The sequence below is a fragment of the Bubalus kerabau genome, chromosome 1 (assembly GCF_029407905.1).
Source record: "Bubalus kerabau isolate K-KA32 ecotype Philippines breed swamp buffalo chromosome 1, PCC_UOA_SB_1v2, whole genome shotgun sequence".
Lineage (NCBI taxonomy): Eukaryota > Metazoa > Chordata > Mammalia > Artiodactyla > Bovidae > Bubalus > Bubalus kerabau.
Window position 1 is genome coordinate 163,567,227 of NC_073624.1, and position 18,923 is coordinate 163,586,149.

Below are 18,923 nucleotides of genomic sequence, written 5' to 3' on the forward strand. Positions count from 1 at the left end.
CTCTCTCCACTCCTCCAACAGGATCCTTTTACCTGAAAACACAGGCCCACACCCAAGTGAATATTCTCCCCTTACCTGGCTTCTCGCACCCTCCGCCTCACCTGGTCCACACACCAGACCTCACATCTTCCAATTCCCATGGGAGAAGCCAAGCCCACCTCTGCTCAGCCTCCCTGAGGCAATGGTGGAACCCACCCTCTTCCTCCCAGATTCCTTGTGGATGCTTCTTATTAAGAAAAGAAAGTCACACATACACACACACACACACACACACACACACACACACAAGGCCAACAGGATAACCCTAGAACACGTCGGCCTCCAAGTCCTCAGAGTCGGCTGTATCGGCCTGGGTGCTTCTCGGGCCCACGGCACACCGCGATGTGAAGTGGGGTGACCAAGAGGACAGCTCCGGTCCCGGGAGCCTCCTCGGTCCCAGGCTGACTGGCACAGTGGATCCCTCTACAACACAGGGACCCAGGGGTCAGGCCAACGCTGGCTCGAGGCTCACCCCTTATCTACGTGAGAGGACTAAAGGGAAAAAGGCCAGGGGCAGAGGAACACGGCAGGAGCCATGAGACAGGGAGGGAGGCAGCGCCCCGGGCTCCTCTACAGGGACTGGCCGGTCACCGTCCCCTCTCCACCAGCAGGGGGCGCCCTTTTCTGATCGCCCCTCCTGCCCTCGCCCTCGGAAAGGCCCAGGAACAGGGGGCTTCTTTGGCACTTCAGAATGATCACAAGTAATTTGCCATTTTATTCATATAGAACAAAATTTACAAAGTCATTCATACAGGTTTTGTTTTTTTTTTTTTACTGACTTCGAAAATTGGGAATATTCAAAATACACTTTTACCCCACTCCATTCTGTCATTATTTACACGTATATACAAGAAAAATGAAAGAGTCTCTGTGTGTGTGTGTGTGCGCGCACGCACGCGCGCGCGTGTGTGTGGTTTGTGTTGTAGTTTTCTGGTATTAAAAAGCTCTGCTGGTCGGGTGGGTGGATGGGCGGGCAGGAGGGCAGGCGGCGCGGTCAAATGGAGGTGCCGTGGGAGGTGTCCAAGGCCTCCGGAAGGACGCCTCCAGGCACGGGCTGGAAGGACATGGGGATGGGGGTCTTCACGGGGCTCTGGCGGAACAGCCCCCCGTTGGGCGACCTGTGTTTGCACTGCATGGAGGGCATGGTAGCCGAGCTGCTCAGTGGCAGAGGCAGGTTGCTGCTGGGCCCTGATGAGAGTGTCCGGCTGGTGCCGTGGCTGCTTTGCTCAGGCAGGAAGGTGCTGACCGAGAGCTGCGTGTTCTGGTACTCTCGCGTGGGCTCCAAGGCCTGGCTGGGAGCCAGGCCCCCCATCTCCAGGGCCGAGAGCTCAATGGACGCTGGGGAAATCTGCTTGTGAGCAATGTCTTCATCCATTAGACTATTCATGCGCCGATGGACCTGCTCCAGATTCACTTCTTTGTCCTAAGGCAGAGCACAGGAGGAGGGTCAGGCCAAGCCCTAACGGGAGCCCCAGCTGGTTTTGTAAAAACTTTGGGAGGCTGGAGACCGCAGCTTGCTGGGCAGTAGGGTCAAGTGGGGCTCCGTTCCTCCCACCTTCCCCCAACTGCATGGCCAGCCCTGCTTACCTGGAATAACAATAGCCTAGGACACTGCTCCCAGGTAGCAAGGACCCAGCAAGAAGGGCTTTGCAGCATTTGCCCCCCAAATGCACTCTGCTCAGGACCAATCACACCCAGAGGCAACCCTTGGGAGAAGATGCTTTGAACAACTGGCAGAAGCAATGGAAGAAAGGAGTCCCATGGAAATAAAAAGGTGTGGTCCTTGAGCCCCTAATATGCCCCATGGATTTGCAATTTAGTGTTTACAATGCTCAAAAGATCTGGTGTGATCATCCCCACTGAACACAAAAGGAGGCTTGGGTTCAGGAAGGTCAATGGCCTCCCCAAGCCATAAGCCCAGTGAGCAGCAGAAGCAGCATGGGAAGCCTGGAGTACACGAAATCTTCAGAGATGCTGGGGAGGGGGCCTGTCCCTGTCTGGAAGCTCATGTGGCTGGGGGCCTGGATGAGGATGGGGTATGGGATGGTGAGGAAAGGGAATTGCCCGGGATCAGCTGCCATTCCTGATATCGTGAAGGTTTGAGGCTGCCGAGATGGGTGACCCTCACAGCTGATTCTCCATGTAGTGAATTGTATACCTCTTTCGCTGTAAGGGGGATGGTATCAAGGAAAATATTTTGTTTGTTCAATTATTTATTGGCTTAAGAAACAGAACAAATATCACTGGTATTTTGTCTTCAATGTCAGAATAAGTCAAAGAGGCCAAACTACTTGAAAGCTCCTTAAAGAAAAAGACTATATATCTACTTCCTCAGTTTCTCCCCAGTGACTTGGGGTACAAAACCAGATGTCCATGGAAGAGCCATACCAACCCCTCAATGAGGTATTAGAAGCTGCAGTCCCATTTTCAGGCAGCATTAGGGCCTATGTGTCAGGCAAGGTTAGTCCCTCCACCTATGCGTCCCTGGTGTCAAACTCCAAGAGAAGTACCATGTTGAAGCTTTGCTCCAAAACAGGACATCACAGGCTGTCTAACGCCAGTCTTCATACAGCAGAGAGAGAAACTTGTCCCCTGCTGACCCTTACGCTCGTTAGGAATAACCATGAAAGGTAAAAGCCCTGAATGTGATTTCAGATGAAGAAAGAAGGAGCCACACAAACCCAAGGGCCAGTTCAGTGAGTCTCGGGGCTCCTCTAAGGCTGGTTCCCCAGGAAGCAGCAAGCCTGAATAACTGGCATGAGCTCCCCTCTCAGAGGGGAAGTCTGACCCCCGTGAAGCCTCATCCCAGGTTTACTCAGGCAAGGAAGCTGCCTTTGGCGTCCATTCTGTGCTCCCAGTGCCCCCTGGTTTGGAGGAGGCAGGGTCACTGCTCTCTCTACCACCTTGTTGAGGTCATGACCAGCACACAGGGCTTGGCTTCTAGTGGGAGATCTGCTATCTTCCCCAGAACAAGAAATCTGACAACACTCGAACAACAATGAGGAGCTCATTCCAGGCCATGAAAAAGAGGATAAAGAAAGCCAACTGGTGTGGGGGTGAAGGTACTATGGTGAGGAGATCGGACTGCAGATAGAATTTACATCAGAAATGACTGACATGGTCCCATCGGCAGAGCCAGGATTCCAGTGAATTGAAGCCCCACACAGCAGAGCTCAGCTTGCTGATGCTGGCAGACCAGCTCCAAGTATAGGACACGTCTGGGTGGCAAATGGGTGGAATCGGGGGAAGGGTACTAGGGCTTTACTTAGACTAAATATGGTACATACAACATCTTTCACGGACTGCTTCAACAGTTTGTAAAATGTTAACAAACCAAATCCAAGTTCTCTTCTTAATTAAGTTATAGCATGGTTAACCAAGGTCTGTGCTATCTTGGTCTTTTCCCTGTGTTGTTTATATGCTTTGTTTCCATTTTTGAGTATTTGAGCAAACTCTGGGAGACAGTGAAGGACAGGAAGCCTGGCATGCTGCAGTCCGTGGAGTTGCAAAGAGTCGGACACGACCTGGCGACTGAACAACAACAAACTCTTATGTTAGACACTGGCTGTTTGACAGCCATCAAGCATCAATTCTCCCTTCCCAAGAAGACCTTACTTTATTTTGTTTTGTTTCACTTTTGGGAACTGCTTTTCCCCCACTGGATAACAGTGTGGCCATTCCCTGTCTACCTGTAGCCAAAAGGCAGGACCATGACCCAGGTAAGGACAAGAGAACTGCATCTGAGTTCTGAACAAAGAGATAAAGAGACAAAGAAGATGCTTGATGGTCCATGACGGCGACAGTTCAAGAAACTTTGCACTGCATGATCCCCCTTCTGGATCTTGCCTCCCAGCTCTCCAGACAAGCCTGGACTTTTGCGCGTCGCCCGGGCAGGCTTCTCCAGGCTTCTCACGGCTGCTCTGAGCTCCTGATGAGCTCCTGGTCAGCGTTTTCATGTGTGTCAGCCAGTGCCACAGCTGTGCTGGTAAATATTTGTATCTACAGGCTATTTGCACTTCAAAATAAATGAAGGACACAAGACAGGTACCAGAAAGCCTGGAAGCTGGAGAAAGTGAAGGAGAATTTCAGTCATTTCTGAAGTTTAATAATACAAACTTCCCTTCTCCCTGCAGCCAGCAAAGCTAGAAGAATAAACAAGCTGAGTGCTTTAGCTGATGAAGGAAATTGAAGACCAAATAAGTGGTCCTGGGATCACTGGAAGAACTAGTTAGTTGCATAATCTTGCCTTTACTTCCTTTCTATGTTCTTTTCAGGGCTTTAAGAATCCTTTTGAGGATGGAAATAAGTAGTTTAAAAGTAGACTCATTTGGAGTAGGAAGTAAATGCCGTGGTCCCAGCTGTATTCACTCTGGAATCTGGCCTTAGAGAAGAGCTGGTGGTGGCTTAGTCATTAAGTCGTGTCTGACTCTTGCAACCCTGTGGAATGTAGCCACCAGGCTCCTCTGTCCATGGGATTCTCCAGGCAAGAATACTGGAATGGGTTGCCATTTCCTACTTCAGGGAATCTTCCCGACCCAGGAATCGAACCCAGGGATCCTGCATTGCAGGCAGATTCTTTACTGACTGAGCTACAAGGGAAGACCCCCTTCTCTCTTAGAGAAGAGATCTTGACCCTTCTTTTCATAGTCAATGGAACACTCAGACAAGACAAGCATTCAGGAGATGTTCCTCATGTTGTTGGGGTCTATAGGTAGAGAAGGGATAACTTCCTGCCAAAGAAAGCCAGAGGGAGACAGAGAGTTGAGAACAGGGGAGCCCTCTTACCTATTGCCAGGCAAGCAGAGAAAAGGAGAGCTTTGGGGGAAGACAAACCAACCAACATCTTCCAAAGAAACATTTGTGAACAAACGAGGTCTGTAAGATGAAGTCCTTTAGCAGTGAAGGACAAGGGAGAGGAGGTTGGTGGGTAGTGTTATAAAAGACGTAGGGCACAGGCGCGAGTCTAGCATAATAATCACAGCGCTGAGGGGTTGGCCAGGTAACAGCAAAGCATCTAGACCAGCAGTACCCAACCTGTTTAGCGCCAGGGACAGGTTTTGTGGAAGACGATTTTTCCCTGGACCAGGGCATGGGGGATGATTTTGGAATGATTCGAGTGCATTGTATTTATTGTATGCATTATTTCTATTATTATTACGTCGGCTCCACCTCAGATCATCAGGCGTTAGACCCTGGAGGTTGGGGCCCCTGATCTAGACCGCCGTGTGGATGTGGAGAACATCCAATTACTCTAGAGTCAGGATTTTGGAAAGAAAGCACTTGAATAAGTAGTATTTTTAAATCCATATTTTTTCCTGCCTCCAATTAAGGACAAATGAAGCCATTTCAAGGAGGCTGCAAAGCCTGCGGTGGGTCTCGTTTCCACTGAGGCTATTCATTAGCCTATAACCCCTCCACATCAAGACACAGAGAGAACGTCCACTCTGATTGAACAGACTTTCCGTGCCAACCTTCCTGCTCCAAATGGCAGTCAAGAAATCCATTCCCTCCACACAGGTGGGACCTCATTCTATTCAAAGTCTATTACTGTGGGTAGTGCCTGCTCAGTCACTCAGTCGTGACCGACTCTTTGCAACCCTATGGACTATAGCCCACCAGGCTCCTCCCTCCTTGAGATTCCCCAAGCAAGAATACTGGAGTGGGTTGCCATTTCCTACTCCAGGGGATCTTTCTGACCCAGGGATGGAACCTGAGTCTCCTGCGTCTCCTACATTGGCAGGAAGATTCTCTACCGGTGCACCCCCTAGGAAGCCCATTACTATTGGCAGACCCAACACAAAGTCACACCTGGAAGAAGAGGGTGCCATCTTGAGCTCCCTACGTTGGATGTTTAACTGGACAGGAAAATGAGTAGGCTTCCCTGGTGACTCAGACAGTAAAGAATCTGCCTGCAGTGTGGGAGACCCGGATTCGAGCCCTGGGTAGGGAAGATATCCTGGAGAAGAAACTGGCAACCCACTCCAGTATCCTTGTCAGGAGAATCCCATGGACAGAGGAGTCTGGTGGGCTACAGTCTACCAAAGAGTCAGACACAACTGAGACACTAACACACACAAGGCAAATACCTCCCTGGAAAACACATATGGCCCATTTTTGAGTCTCCCAATATGTTCCATCAGGCATCTGGTTAGGAGGCCAGAGGGGAAGTGCAGACAACGGGAGAAAACCACCTTCTTTGGAAACTCTGAAAACACTGTCTTCTTGGACCAGATTGAGCCTACATGAAGTCATTTCTGGTGCCCTCCTGGCCAAGGAAACAGGAGGCAGACATAATCTGCCTGCTCAAGGAAAGAGGCAGGAGTGATTTGAATAATTATCTATATTTTACACAAAATGGGGCATTCTATTATGTTATGCAAATTCAAATAATGGACTTTTTTATGTGCACTACATCAGTTTACATCCTCATTATCTCAAGGTTTCGGTGTTCAACCAGGTAATGCCAGCTGTGGAAAGAGACTCAGAAGCTTGCTGCTGCATTCATTAATTTACTGGAGGTAACTGACCTAGTCAAACAGCCCTGAATAGGACATAAAATTCACTGATGGCATTTATTCATGAATCCTGCTGAATTCCAGCTCTGTGTTGGCATTAAATATGATAGCTCATGCACCAGCAGAGGTTACTGGAGACCCTCTCGCAGGCATTGTCTTGAAGAGAGAGAAAGTTCGGTAATTGAGCCGCTGTTCAGCAATGTGGAAATAAAACATTGTACTGGAAAACGGTAATTAACTAAACTATCATCTATGTAACAGTAGGTTACACGTGGGACTCATTAGAACCGATTTTGTTTGGAGTCCAACGGCTCCTACTTTAAGTTAGGCAGGAACAAAATGGGATTAGGGACTTCCCACGTGACAAGGATAGTTGTAGGAGGTGATCTCCTGTTACCGCAGACCAACCAGGTGGTAAATAAGACTCAAAGGACTGGGAGAAACACATCAATGTGATCTTCTTAAGTATTGCTCCAAAGAATTGCTCAAGCCCAAAGGACTGGCTGGAAGTCTGAGAGTAATGATTGGGTAAAAGCAAAGAAGCTGGACTTTAAGTCAGTGAAGTGGCCACAGGGTATGATGGGCAGTCCCTAACTTTTTTGGCACCAGGGCCCGGTTTCATGAAAGACAATTTTTCCATGGATCTGCGGGGAAGCGTTTCAGGATGATTCAAGGTCGTTACATTTATTGTGCGCTTTATTTCTATTATTACTACCTTAGCTCCACCTCAGAACATCAGGCATCAGATCCCAGAGGTTGGGGACCCCTGTTTCAGAATGTTGTAGGAAAGAATTCTGGTGAGCTTAATTGCAGATTTTGTAGAGGAGGACTGTGAAAGGAGGGAGTCGATAGACACCTCCCATCATATGTAGTAGCAGCAGGTACACATGGTGTAAGGGGACTTACCTGAGGATACACAATTCTACGATAAATGGAGCACCGGGATGACAGCCCACGTGTGCCTGGTTCCAAACCTTGAGTTGTTTTCCGCTCAACTTCCCCTTGGCCTGACAGTGTAAAGCAGTAGTTTTCCTCCTTGGCAGGCTATCAGAAGCACATGGGCAGCTTCTAGAAATTACAGTTGTCCTCAACTGCCTAATACAACCCTTTGGAGAATGGAGCCCAGGTATCTGTATTTCTAAAAAGCTCCAGGATGGATCACCTCTGATGTGCAGCCAGAACGGAAAGCCATTGATCCAGGTGCAATGACTCTACAACAATTTAACATTAATAACGTTTTCTTTATAGGATCCCAGACTGGTTCACTCATTCAGTAAACACTTTGGAGCTCCTACTACCAGAGGAGCTAATGTTCCTCATGAAGCATCCATCTTGGCCCCTGGCACATAGAAAGTGCTCGATATTTTATATTCATGACCCTTAATGAGAGGTCTCATTGTTCCAGAGACTGAACAAAGTGATGGGAATGCAGAGGTGGAGAAGTGCCAACAGACTTAAAGCAGAGACAGGCAGGTAAACCATCAGCTGCAATTTCGAATCACACCCAACATGAGTGTATACACAGAGAGGTAAGGAGGCCCATGGCGATGGGCAAGGGGAGGTTTTACAGAGGGGAGTGATGTGTGAGTTGGTTCTGATATACATACTGGTGTATGATAAGTGCTCAGTGACCTCTTACTAAAAGGCACACACACTCACTTTCTTAGCCTCATGCCAAGAGATCCGATAGTAGCAATGTAGCTATTGGGCCAGGCTCAACAGTCAGAATCTCTGAACCCTTCTGGACTGGGGCTAAACCTAATCCCTCTGGGGTTCAGAGGATGTAAATACCTAGCTAGAAGCCAGGATTCTGGCTTAGGAAGAGTTCTCAGTTACACCCTTCATCCCCAAGCCATCTGGAAAAGCCAGGCCCAGAGGCGGACACACAATCCCTATTCCAGTTCTGCCCCTACTACTTCTGAGTCCTGTTTCTCCAGGGACATGGACGCCTTCCTTAAATGTTGTGGAAGAGAATCAAAAGAGTGAAGAAGATAACATGGGAACCTGAGACTCAGGTGGGGGCCTTGGGGGAAAAAAAAAAGACCCAGGTTCAGTTTTGAATCCAGGGAGTGGGACCTGGGGGTCTATATTTCTAATAGTGCCACAGAGGCGGATCCCAAGTCTGGTTTGGGAAGGCTTCTTAACCTCTCTGCATCTGAGAAGCAACAACAGAGATGGCAGCCTTCAGCCCAATGGCCCACAGGGAACTGAATCCTGTCCACAACCATGTGAGTGAGCTTGGAAGTGGATCTCTCCCCAGCAGAGCCTTCCCAGGAGACCCCAGCCCTGCTCAACAACTTGATTACATCAAGCGAGAGACCTTGAGACAGAAGACCCAGCTAAACTCCACTTGGGCTCCTGACCCACAGAAACTCTGAAATAAGTATTTCATGTTTTAATCCAATAAAAAGAAAAAGATAACAAGCACTTTTCCTGGTATACAGAAGGTACCCTAAGATGTGACTCCTCTTCCTCACAGTCCTTTCGGCCTATCACAGGGTCCTTGAGAGGGAGCAACCACTTGGGCACCGTCCACCAAGCACATTCCCAAGGGTCAGATGCCGATTAAGGAAATTTTTATATCATCCCTCGTTGAACCTCAGAGCAACACTGTGAAGCTGGCATAAAGGAAGAGGGCAAAGATGCAGGAGAGGAAGTCTCTACATGCAGTTGAAGAAGCATTCGAGGATGGAGGTGGGGAAAGGTGTTCATTTGAGGGGAATGTTCCCAGCAACGAATCTCCCCCGGAGAGCAGGAGCGCATTGTGGGAGTCTGCAGATAAAAGCCAGCCCACTGGCCAGGATAGAGGAGCCTGGCTGCTGCTCCGCCCCTACTGCCTGGCCCCTGCCCTGCCTCTGTCAGCCCATGTCTGCAGTGGAAGCACGGCCTTGGGGAGAGCAGACACGGCCAGAAGCAACAAGAATTCCAAGCTCCCAGCCCAGTGACAGACGATTCATTCCCCCACTTCTCATGTCATCCCTCATTTGTGCAGTTCTCATCTTTATTTCATGAATATTTTATTTTCAGAGCAACGGCTCCACTTCCCCCATAAATCTACAGGGTGGCTCTTTACTGCATCTGCGGAACGGGGTGCACTCACCTGCACTGGATAACTACATAATCGTCTGATTCCTTAGAAAAAAATATGACCTCAAATCCACATGAATATTAAGAGGCTGAACGTACATTACTACTCTTCTCCAAGTAGGTGTCTAAACTCTGAAGACGTCGCAGCATAAGCTGTTAAATACGACTAGGACTCCACCCAAAGACAGGTTTCTGGCTTTTAAGAAATATGGCCAATGGCCCAAAATGAAGCATTCTAAGCTCAAGCAGACACTCTCACCTAATTGCAAATGCTGCTCCATAAAATACAGGCAACCAGTAACACAAAGTAGTTCTGGATTAAATACCATCATTATTTGTCAAAGGTTTTAAATATATGCCTCTAAAATCTGTTGTCTCAACCCCTTTCCTGGTTCCTGTTGCCTGTGATGAGCTATAAAATCTTTGGCCTGGCATCTAGTCCTTTAGAGCAAGTCTCTGCTTTGCACTCTAGCCTCCTCTACTTGAATTTCCTTGCTGATGGCCCAGAGCTCCGGGAGGTGTGATGACTCTGTCTACCCCATGCTGGTCACCCTACCCCAAAGGCAACATCTCCTCCTCTTCAGCTTGAGGATCAGTACTGATCCGTCATCACTCAATTCTAACAACCCCAAGCCCCAGGAACTCTTCACTAACCAGCATCGCTACCCTCTGTAACTCTACCATGTCCCATCTGGGCTGGGTGCCCCCAAGCCCTGGATGGAACCTGTAGTTCATTCCAGGATGGCCCTGATCAATGGACAATGGAAACCACTTGGCTGACCTCTGCCACATCTGCCCACACGAAGGTAAGCCCCCTAAGGACAGAGACTGTGTCCTTATAGGCATACTTGTTAAAGGAAGAAGGAGAGAGGAAGGCAGAAATTTCATTTGAAAACCAGAAACTCAGAAAACTGGAGCATTCCCTCCTTTTACCATGTAACACTCAAATGGGCTGGAGGAAAGGCAGCTGTGTTTTATTCAACCTGCGTCTGCATCGACTCTATTTCCTATCTGGAGCAGGCAAGCGTCCCTGGGCAGAAAGTTTCATGTTTTCTAAGCACTGCATCCTCTTGGGTCTGAGATCCTAGGCTTGTGTAGAAGCCAAATAGGAAGATGGGAAACTTTTCAGACAAGAAAGGAGCCGTTCCTCTCAGCTAGCTCATCTCATGCTTTCCCTGGTCTTCCTCTCCTTTCACCTCTGCCTTCTATGTCTCTCAAGTAATCCCCCACCTGCCTCCCCACCCCGACCCCCTGTCACCTCTCTCTCACACTGACAATTCATCTGGGTTGTCCAGGCTGGACCTGGCACTAGATACTGAACCAGGGGATGCGAAGAGACATGACTGGAAGCAGACAAAATTGCCTCTCACAGAACCTGCCTCGCAAGGGACATTCTGGAGGAGTGGGCCTGTGTCTTCTGGGCTCCACACTGCCTGCAACGTCCCAGCACGGTGCCTCCGTGACAGCGCGTTGCTCAGCCAACTGGAAAACCTGTCCTCCTCCCCTAACCAAAGGGACGTTCGCTATCAACTTCACTGAAACATTTCCAGTAGCAAAAGAAGCTCAGGACAGAATCATTAACTGTTCCTTTCAGTGGGCCTTCCTCAAATATTTCCTCAAAATATTTCCTTCCTTCTCTCTTGTGGCCCAGGAGTGACAGGAGAGCCCTGAGTCTGTGGGAAACTCTAGCCTTGCATTCCTTTACATGGAGGTTTACAGGTGATGTGAGAGAAAGATGGATGTCCTCAGAACAGTTCAGACATGCTGAATCTAACAGCAAGCTCTTTCCAGGAAAATCTAAGCATGACAGCAAAGAGCTCACTGTCTGCTATGAAAGGTGGGTCTGCCCTCACTCCCAGCCATGCCAGGGACTCTGTTACAGACTGAGGTATGGGCCCATGACCAGCCAGCCTTTCTAGGCTGCAGAGAGGGTGTCCATGGTGATGCTGCCTCTTTGAACGTGATGCTGGTTACTTCATTGCTCCTTGTTTGAAATTTACACCTGCTTGTGTCAACATCATTTATAAGCGAAGCTGTGATTCAAGAAGTAGCTGAGATGTATGTATCAGGTAATGATAGCAGTACACTGGAGTGGCTGGGCTTGTGCTACCATGCCTGGGTATAGCTTCCGCCAGGAGAGCATCATTACCAAATGATTCACCTTGCCACCCTCCCTTAGGGGCATCGGTTCCAAGAGAACTTCCATGAGGACTTTATACTCCACCCTCCCCACCCCTGCCACCCCATACCCCAAAAATATTGAGCTTGAAAACCAGCAAAACCCCAAAAGAAGGAAGTGTGGAGGGCAGAATCAGCTGTGGCTGGCACACACAGGGAAGGAACTGTGCCCAGAAGCGGGAATCAGAACAAAGCCACAGTGGTCCCTGTGCTGGGTGTCCCTGGAGGGACAGAGGCAAGGCTGGGCCCTGCAAGGAGGAAGAGAGGAAGAAGGGATGATGAGGGGACGGGAGCCGATCCCCCTTCAACATGCTGGGAGAGCAGGGCTCGTGGCCCTGGGTGAACAAGGAGAACCAGGAAGGAATGCAGTTTCCTCTCTTACCCTACAGCTGGTCTCTCCAGGTCAGGGTGGAGGCACATGGGCGGGGCAGGGTGGGGAAGGGCTCTCTGGCGCTGCTCATGCTGTACCCGCTCTATAGATAGATACACGACTTTAGTGGCCATGCCTGCTGCCTTGGCATTTTGTTCAAGCATGAAAACACCCCCTTCATTTGTTCTGTGGCTTTCAGTACAAAATAAAACAATGTCACCATTCCCCAGTATAAAACACTGCTGTGTGCAGACAAGTGGTTTGGGCAAATACTATCTGGAAGAGAACCACCCACCAAGTCGCCCAGGGGACCTTTCCTGCCTCTAGGCTGCAGAAAGGAGAAGCAGGGCCCAGGAAACGGACCTCTTTGGGGGTCTCCTGGTGGCACCGGTTGCTGTTCCACCACAACTCCAGGGCAGCCACCAGGCAGGCGAGGAGGAGGCCAATGGCCAAGATGCAGAAGACTCCAGCGAAGCTGTGCAGCTTGAGGGACTTGCCATCCGCCTGGGCGCTGGCGTGGCTGGTGAGGTCGCAGCGGCCCGTGTGCGGCCACCACTTCTGCTTGAGCACATCCAGGTCTCCAGTGTCCTGAAGCTCCAGGATCCTGCAAGATACACCCCATGTGAGCCACAGCGCTGGCCTCATCCACACAAGCTTGGGGCCCTGGTCCCTTCCCCACCGTGCCGGCCCCTCCACAGACAATGCTGCACCATCAGAGTGGCTCTCTGTCTCAGCTTTTCACTTTCCAATTCATTCTCCACTCTGCTGTCAAAGCACCGTTCTCAAAGCACTTAGCAGATTTTGTCATTCTCCTCCTCAGAGCTCTCATGTCCTCTCCCACCCTGTCCCACTGCCCATGGACCAAGTCCAATAGCAAACCATGTAAGGATCCTTCACGTGGGAGCCTGGGGCAAACTCTGAGGATAAAATCAGGAAATTACAGGAATGGATGATGCAAACACTCAGACTGTGGACCTGCTAAAAGGCTCTCTTTCAAATGTCAATTCACTACATCCTAAGTCTCTCCTGCTAGAATCCAACAAACCGTTCATTTATTCACTCATTTGATTTGAGGAGCATCTGGTTTGTGTCAAGTACAACATTCGACGCTGCTGAGAGCACAGTCTAGACACACCTACTTGGACACTAAAATAATTAGATGAGTCAGTGTAGAGACAGAAGCTGTGATCAATACAACAAAATTAAAGTAGAGGTGTGAAGAAAGGGTGCAATGGGATGGACTGTACTGCGGGGTGTGGTGAGACCTCATCAAGGAGCCAACAGTTCACATGAATTTTGCATACCTATGTGCCAGGAAATCTCCTAAGTGCTTGACAAACTGTTTAATTCTCAGCCAGGCCTTTGAGAAGGCTACTTCCATGTCCCCATTATTACAGAGGGGAAAATGAAGGCATAGAAAAGTGAAGTCTGGTGCCATGGTGGCCCGCAGCCCCATCCATCCAATGTTGACATGAGCCACCTTTCACTGAGAACGCAGTAGGGACTGACCATTTTATATTGTTTTAATCCTCACAACAGCCTGAAAATCAGTTTCTAGGTTTACAGATGGGAGACCTGAGGCTCAGAATCTAGATAATTGTCCCCAGTTGCAATTAGCAAGGAGTAAAACTGCTGCTCAGAGCTGGATCACACTGACCCAGGGGGCCATGCTCTTTCCAGAATGCCAGGCTGCTAAATGCAGTCAGCCTGCTCTCCTCTCCAAGAGTCAGTTCCAGCCTAGGGTGTGCGAGACTGACCAGAGAGGGGCCGTAGGGCTGGGTTCCTGCTCCTCCACTCACTAACTGAGATGTTAGGCAGGCAGCTTCACTCTGCTGACGCTTCCCTTCTTCCTGCTCTTTATAATTGTATGCATTTTTATGCCCAATATTATTCCAGGAAGAATGTAAGGCAATGTATAGGAAAACAAAGAATAAAAGAAAAACAAACAAGCAGATTCAAAGGAAAATTTAAATACATAAGCAATAGAGGAAAGATAAAACAAGCCATGGGCACAGAATGACTCCTGGAACAAGGCTAAACTAATGCACACCATAATAATCTCTACTCCTGCCTGTGAGTAAACCAGAGCGATAATAGCCACTTCCTGAAGCCAGTCCTTCTATTTTCCAGACAGATATAATTGCAGGTGCTTTCCTGTAGTCAATAGCCGTGGAGCCTGCTACACAGTAGGTGCTCTATAAATGGCTATTAAGTTGCTAAACATTTGCTGAATGCCTACTCTGCACGCCATGGTCCACAAAAGGGCTACAGCATTCAACCCCAGTCACACACACACACACACACACACGCTGTAGCCTAAAGACCCAGTCCTCTACCAAAGCAAGGCAACACACATTGGTATTCAGGAAAATATCTTAGTTCTTGGGACTTAGGGAAGGAAGGCTACAGAAATTCCAGAGAAGCCCAGGATCTGCTATTTCCACAGGACCCTTTTTTTGTCAATGGCATGGAGTATTCATTGTTTTCTGAACCTGCCATCTTCCTCCTCTCAGGCATGCCCCACAGAGGGGCGGCTCACCATTCTGCCTGAATCGTATAATGGGGCCTCTTAAAGAATCACTGGCAGCAGTAAGTCAGAAACCTGAAGTCCTGAGGGTTTCCCCCAGGTACAAACCCATCTCCCCAGGTGAAGGAAGTGGGGGAGGTTTGCAGCCCAGGAAGGACAATACTTCAGGGGGCCAGCACAGTCCACGGGGGCAGTTACTTACAGGCACAGAGCACGTGGCCTTCTGATGAAAGCAGGAAGTGATGAATCACTTCCTGCTGAAATATCACAGGAACGGGACTAGCCACTGCTGTTCATGTCCACTGAACGATCTAGCTGAGAACCAAGCTTTCTCCTCTCCGGCGTGTCAGTGTTCACTTCAGTAGACTTTCAAGGGATCTCTGAGCAGTTTGAGTGCATGGGGACTGTACGCCTTCTGTGGTGGGGACCCTGCACTTCTGTGAGCACTATCTTGGGGCACATTAGCTGTCTTGGTGGTGCTGATGCTGTTGTGCTGGTCCCACAAGCCCCCTTACCATCTGCTTCAGAGAGGTGATCACAGGTAGATGGCCTGGGGAATTCCCTGACCACCCCCTCTCAGAAAACCAAATAGGGTAAACCTCAAGAACGCCATTGTCTTATACATCTTGTAGCAAAGCCATCCTTTCTTTGTGCCTTAATCCAAGCAACTGATAAACCACTACCCCTCCTTCTCTCATATGTCACCCTTCTCTGCTCCGGGGAGCAAAGGGAGGCAGAGGATACACATTTGATTAAGTTCTAGCGAAAACCCCCAAGCCTCATTGAACTTAGTTAGTTCTACCCCTTTTCCCAGTTTTGCAAACAAGCCACTGGACGAATGTGTTGCAGGCCCTCCTCCTCGGCTTTCCCCTGATGGGGTTTAGGCTTGGGTGCTCATGGTCAGAAGAGCCTGGTCGACATCTAGGAGGTAGGAGGAGGTAGGAAGTCTCAGATCTGACAGCACAAGGGCACAGCATGGGCTTGGAGGACCTGCTTTCTCCTCTCAACTTTGCCAGTAGCTGCCTGAGCCGCCCTCGGCACACGTTACCTCTCTGAGCTTCAGGATGTTAAATGAGTGGTCTTTAGAAACTCTGGCCCCTCCAAGTGGACGCTCTTCCAATTCTGGAAAGCATGTGCTCACCAGGCAAGTGGGGGCTGCCCCTAAACCCCAGTGCCCCCTGGCCTTTTCACCTGGATGATTTAGCCACAGTCTGGATTTTGGTAGATCAAGGCAGAGGTCTTGTTCTGCTCCCTCACTAGCCAGGATATCTCCCCACACACATACGTGAGTGGTGGGCTTAGACATCCCTGGGGACAAGAGCCCCTGTTAGCAGGCTGGCTCCTTGGAAAAGGCCACCAAGCTCACCCATGCTCTTCACCTACACTCTCTCGGTGGGGCCAGGTAACCTGATCAAAGACTAAGGAAAGTTCCTACGGGGGAGCAAGAAATGGATGACAAGACACTATCTTCCTCAAGGAGGCTGGCCAGGTGTCCAGACCGAGCACTTGGAGACTTGATCACGCCCAAGAACCCAGAGAAGATTAAGCTCAAGGGATGGACTTGCACCGGAAAAGTCTAAAGAGGAAGTAAAGAGGCCAATGCAAACTAGATCGGCATATTCATTGCCGGTGGATGAGGTCTACGGGTCTTTGCTTAGTCCAGAACACTCCTGTCTACAGTGTTGTTCCCCCTGTTGCTGTTAAGTCACTTCAGTCATGTCTGACTCTGCGTGACCCCATAGACGGCAGCCCACCAGGCTCTCCTGCTCCTGGGATTCCCCAGGCAAGAACATTGGAGTGGGTTGCCATTTCCTTCTCCAATGCATGAAAGTGAAAAAGTGAACGTGAAGTCACTCAGTCGTGTACGACTCTTCGCGACCCCATGGACTGCAGCCCACCAGGCTCCTCCATCCATGGGATTTTCCAGGCAAGAGGACTGGAGTGGGGTGCCATTGTTGTTCCCCCACCTTCCCCCAATATGCACACCATTGCTAGTGTTAATTACCCGGAAGCTGGTCTGGACAGGATGGGGAGGCGGCAGGCAATGAGGGCCAGGTCCCTCTCCTGCCACAGCAGGCAGCACCTGCTCCCTCAGGCCCTGTGCAGGTGAATATGGAGTCAATTTGTGCAGGTGAATATGGAGTCAATTTGCTTCTCTGGCCCCACTTGTGTTCACATCTCTACACCAACCTGTCCCATTTAACATTTATCTTAAGAAGTTATCACTGTGACCTTGCCAGATCCAATTAATCTTTCATTTAATTTTAAATTACTAGCTATCTCCAGCTAACTCCTATTCAATCTTCAGGCCTCAGGTGCCACCTCCTCCGGGAAGTCCTCCCTGGTCTTCTGGGTCTGGGCAGATGCCCTCCTCTACCCTCCTCCACCCCCAGAATATCTCTCTGACTGCCCTGTTCCAGCATTGCCTGCTTACATCTCAGCTTCCACTAAGACAATGCAGCTTCATGGGAAGGCAACATACACTTCCTCTTTTTACTCTAGGACCTGGCCCAGGATGATGTGGGGATGTGGTGTGGGGAGGAGCATGCGTTGGTGCACAGTCGGCGCTGAAGAAAACGTGGTGAATCACCAAGTTTGTGTTGGCTCTCATGCCCTGAACGAAGGTTAAACCCCACCCCGGCACAGGTGCTGTCGGCCTCTCCTCACTGACCACGCCTACCTCTGCGAGAAGAGATCCCTGTAGGGGCTGCCGTGCTGCAGGGCGATGCCATAGCCCTTGCTGCTCACACTGTTGGCAATGACGGTCACAGAGCAGTCATCATCCGTCAGCGCTGCATACTCCACCACGGCTACATCCCAGAGAAAGGCGTAGTTCCCCTTCTTTGCCTGCAAGACCAAAATCACCTTGCGGTTAGGCAGACCTGGCCTTCCGTATTAGTTTTGAGCAGCGAGAAATCTCAATGGCTGGATTTGGGGACCCTCCTGAACGGTTCTCCTGCCCAGTCAGCTGGCACAGCAAACTCTATTTTCGGATCTGCAGAGTCCACCCCTGGTTGATGCCACTCACTGCGATTGGACATAGAAGGATGGGATGCTATCTCTGCACATCTCCAGAAAGACATGGGTAAGGTGAGCTATACGTGGCTCTAAGCTAGCCCCTGGTTGCAGCGGCGTGTACCTGTTTCTCAGATTAGCAAGCTCCCCTTGGAGACTGCAGAAAGTCTGACCCCAGGGAACTGAAATTTCTTGATCAGCGATGTAGAGGGCTGCACAATAGTATTCATTTAATTTCCACTTAGAACTTGACTGAACCCTGCTTTAGGAGAAGAAGGGAGACAGCCCTAGGATCAGTGTCCCTGAGTAGCTGCAACTTGGTATCTAAGTCACAGACTTCCTCTGCCTGGGGAGGAATCCATTAAGGATAGGGTCTTGATTGTTATGGCGCCACAAGAGTGTACACACACACACACACACACACACACACACACACCTGTAGGTTCGCATTCACACACAAGAACAGATTTCTGGTGTCAGTATCTCTATACCCACACAACAGTGGCAGATTATTCCATCAGGAACTTGCCTTCGGCCACAGCTCATGTCCTTTTCCATCACACCCATCCATAGCAGACTTTAAATTCTATGCAAGTGTGCTAAGTTGCTTCAGTCATGTCACCTCTTTGCAACACTATGGACTGTAACCTGCCAGGCTCCTCTGTCCATGGGATTCTCCAGGCAAGAATACTGAGTGGGTTGCTATGCCCTTCTCCAGGGCATCTTCCTGACCTTGGGATCGAACCCTTGTCTCTTATGTCTCCTGAACTGGCAGGTTGGTTCTTCACCACTAGCACCACTCCCTGAGCCATAATCCTGACTTGGCCTGGAGTTTAGGCACTCATAAGGAATGTGAGCTGCTCGCTTTTTGGAAGAAAATGCAAGCTAGACATTGTCACTTGGCCAGCTTAAAACAGAGTATCAGGTTCTCAGTGAAGGAAAGAGCCTGGTTTCAATTCTCTAGTGAACAGACAAGACACCTTGTGCCCTCTTCTTTCCTACTCCAGCTCATACTAGATGCTAGAAGATCCCAGTCTGAGGTGCTGACGGGGCTGAAACATCGCAGGTCAAGCTGGGAAGCCACAAGCCTCGTGACACTGTCAGGGGTATTATTCCACTTTCCTGCTTTTGTTCAATTGAGTCTTCCTGTCCACTGAGATTTTCCAGAGAATGCCATAGCTGCTTAGATGAA

General features: G+C 49.6%; 1 protein-coding gene across 1 annotated transcript in view; it reads right to left on the reverse strand.

Moving 5' to 3' along the window:
- Positions 1–832: 832 nt before the first annotated feature.
- GRID1 (glutamate ionotropic receptor delta type subunit 1) overlaps positions 833–18,923 on the reverse strand; it is a 346,899-nt gene continuing 328,808 nt past the window's right edge. The window contains exons 11-13 of the mRNA XM_055537983.1: positions 17,397–17,563; positions 12,553–12,793; positions 833–1,462 (exon numbers count right to left, since the gene is read on the reverse strand). Coding sequence (XP_055393958.1) covers positions 1,034–1,462; positions 12,553–12,793; positions 17,397–17,563 — 837 coding nt within the window. The 3' untranslated portion in view covers positions 833–1,033. The remainder of the gene's footprint in view (positions 1,463–12,552; positions 12,794–17,396; positions 17,564–18,923) is intronic.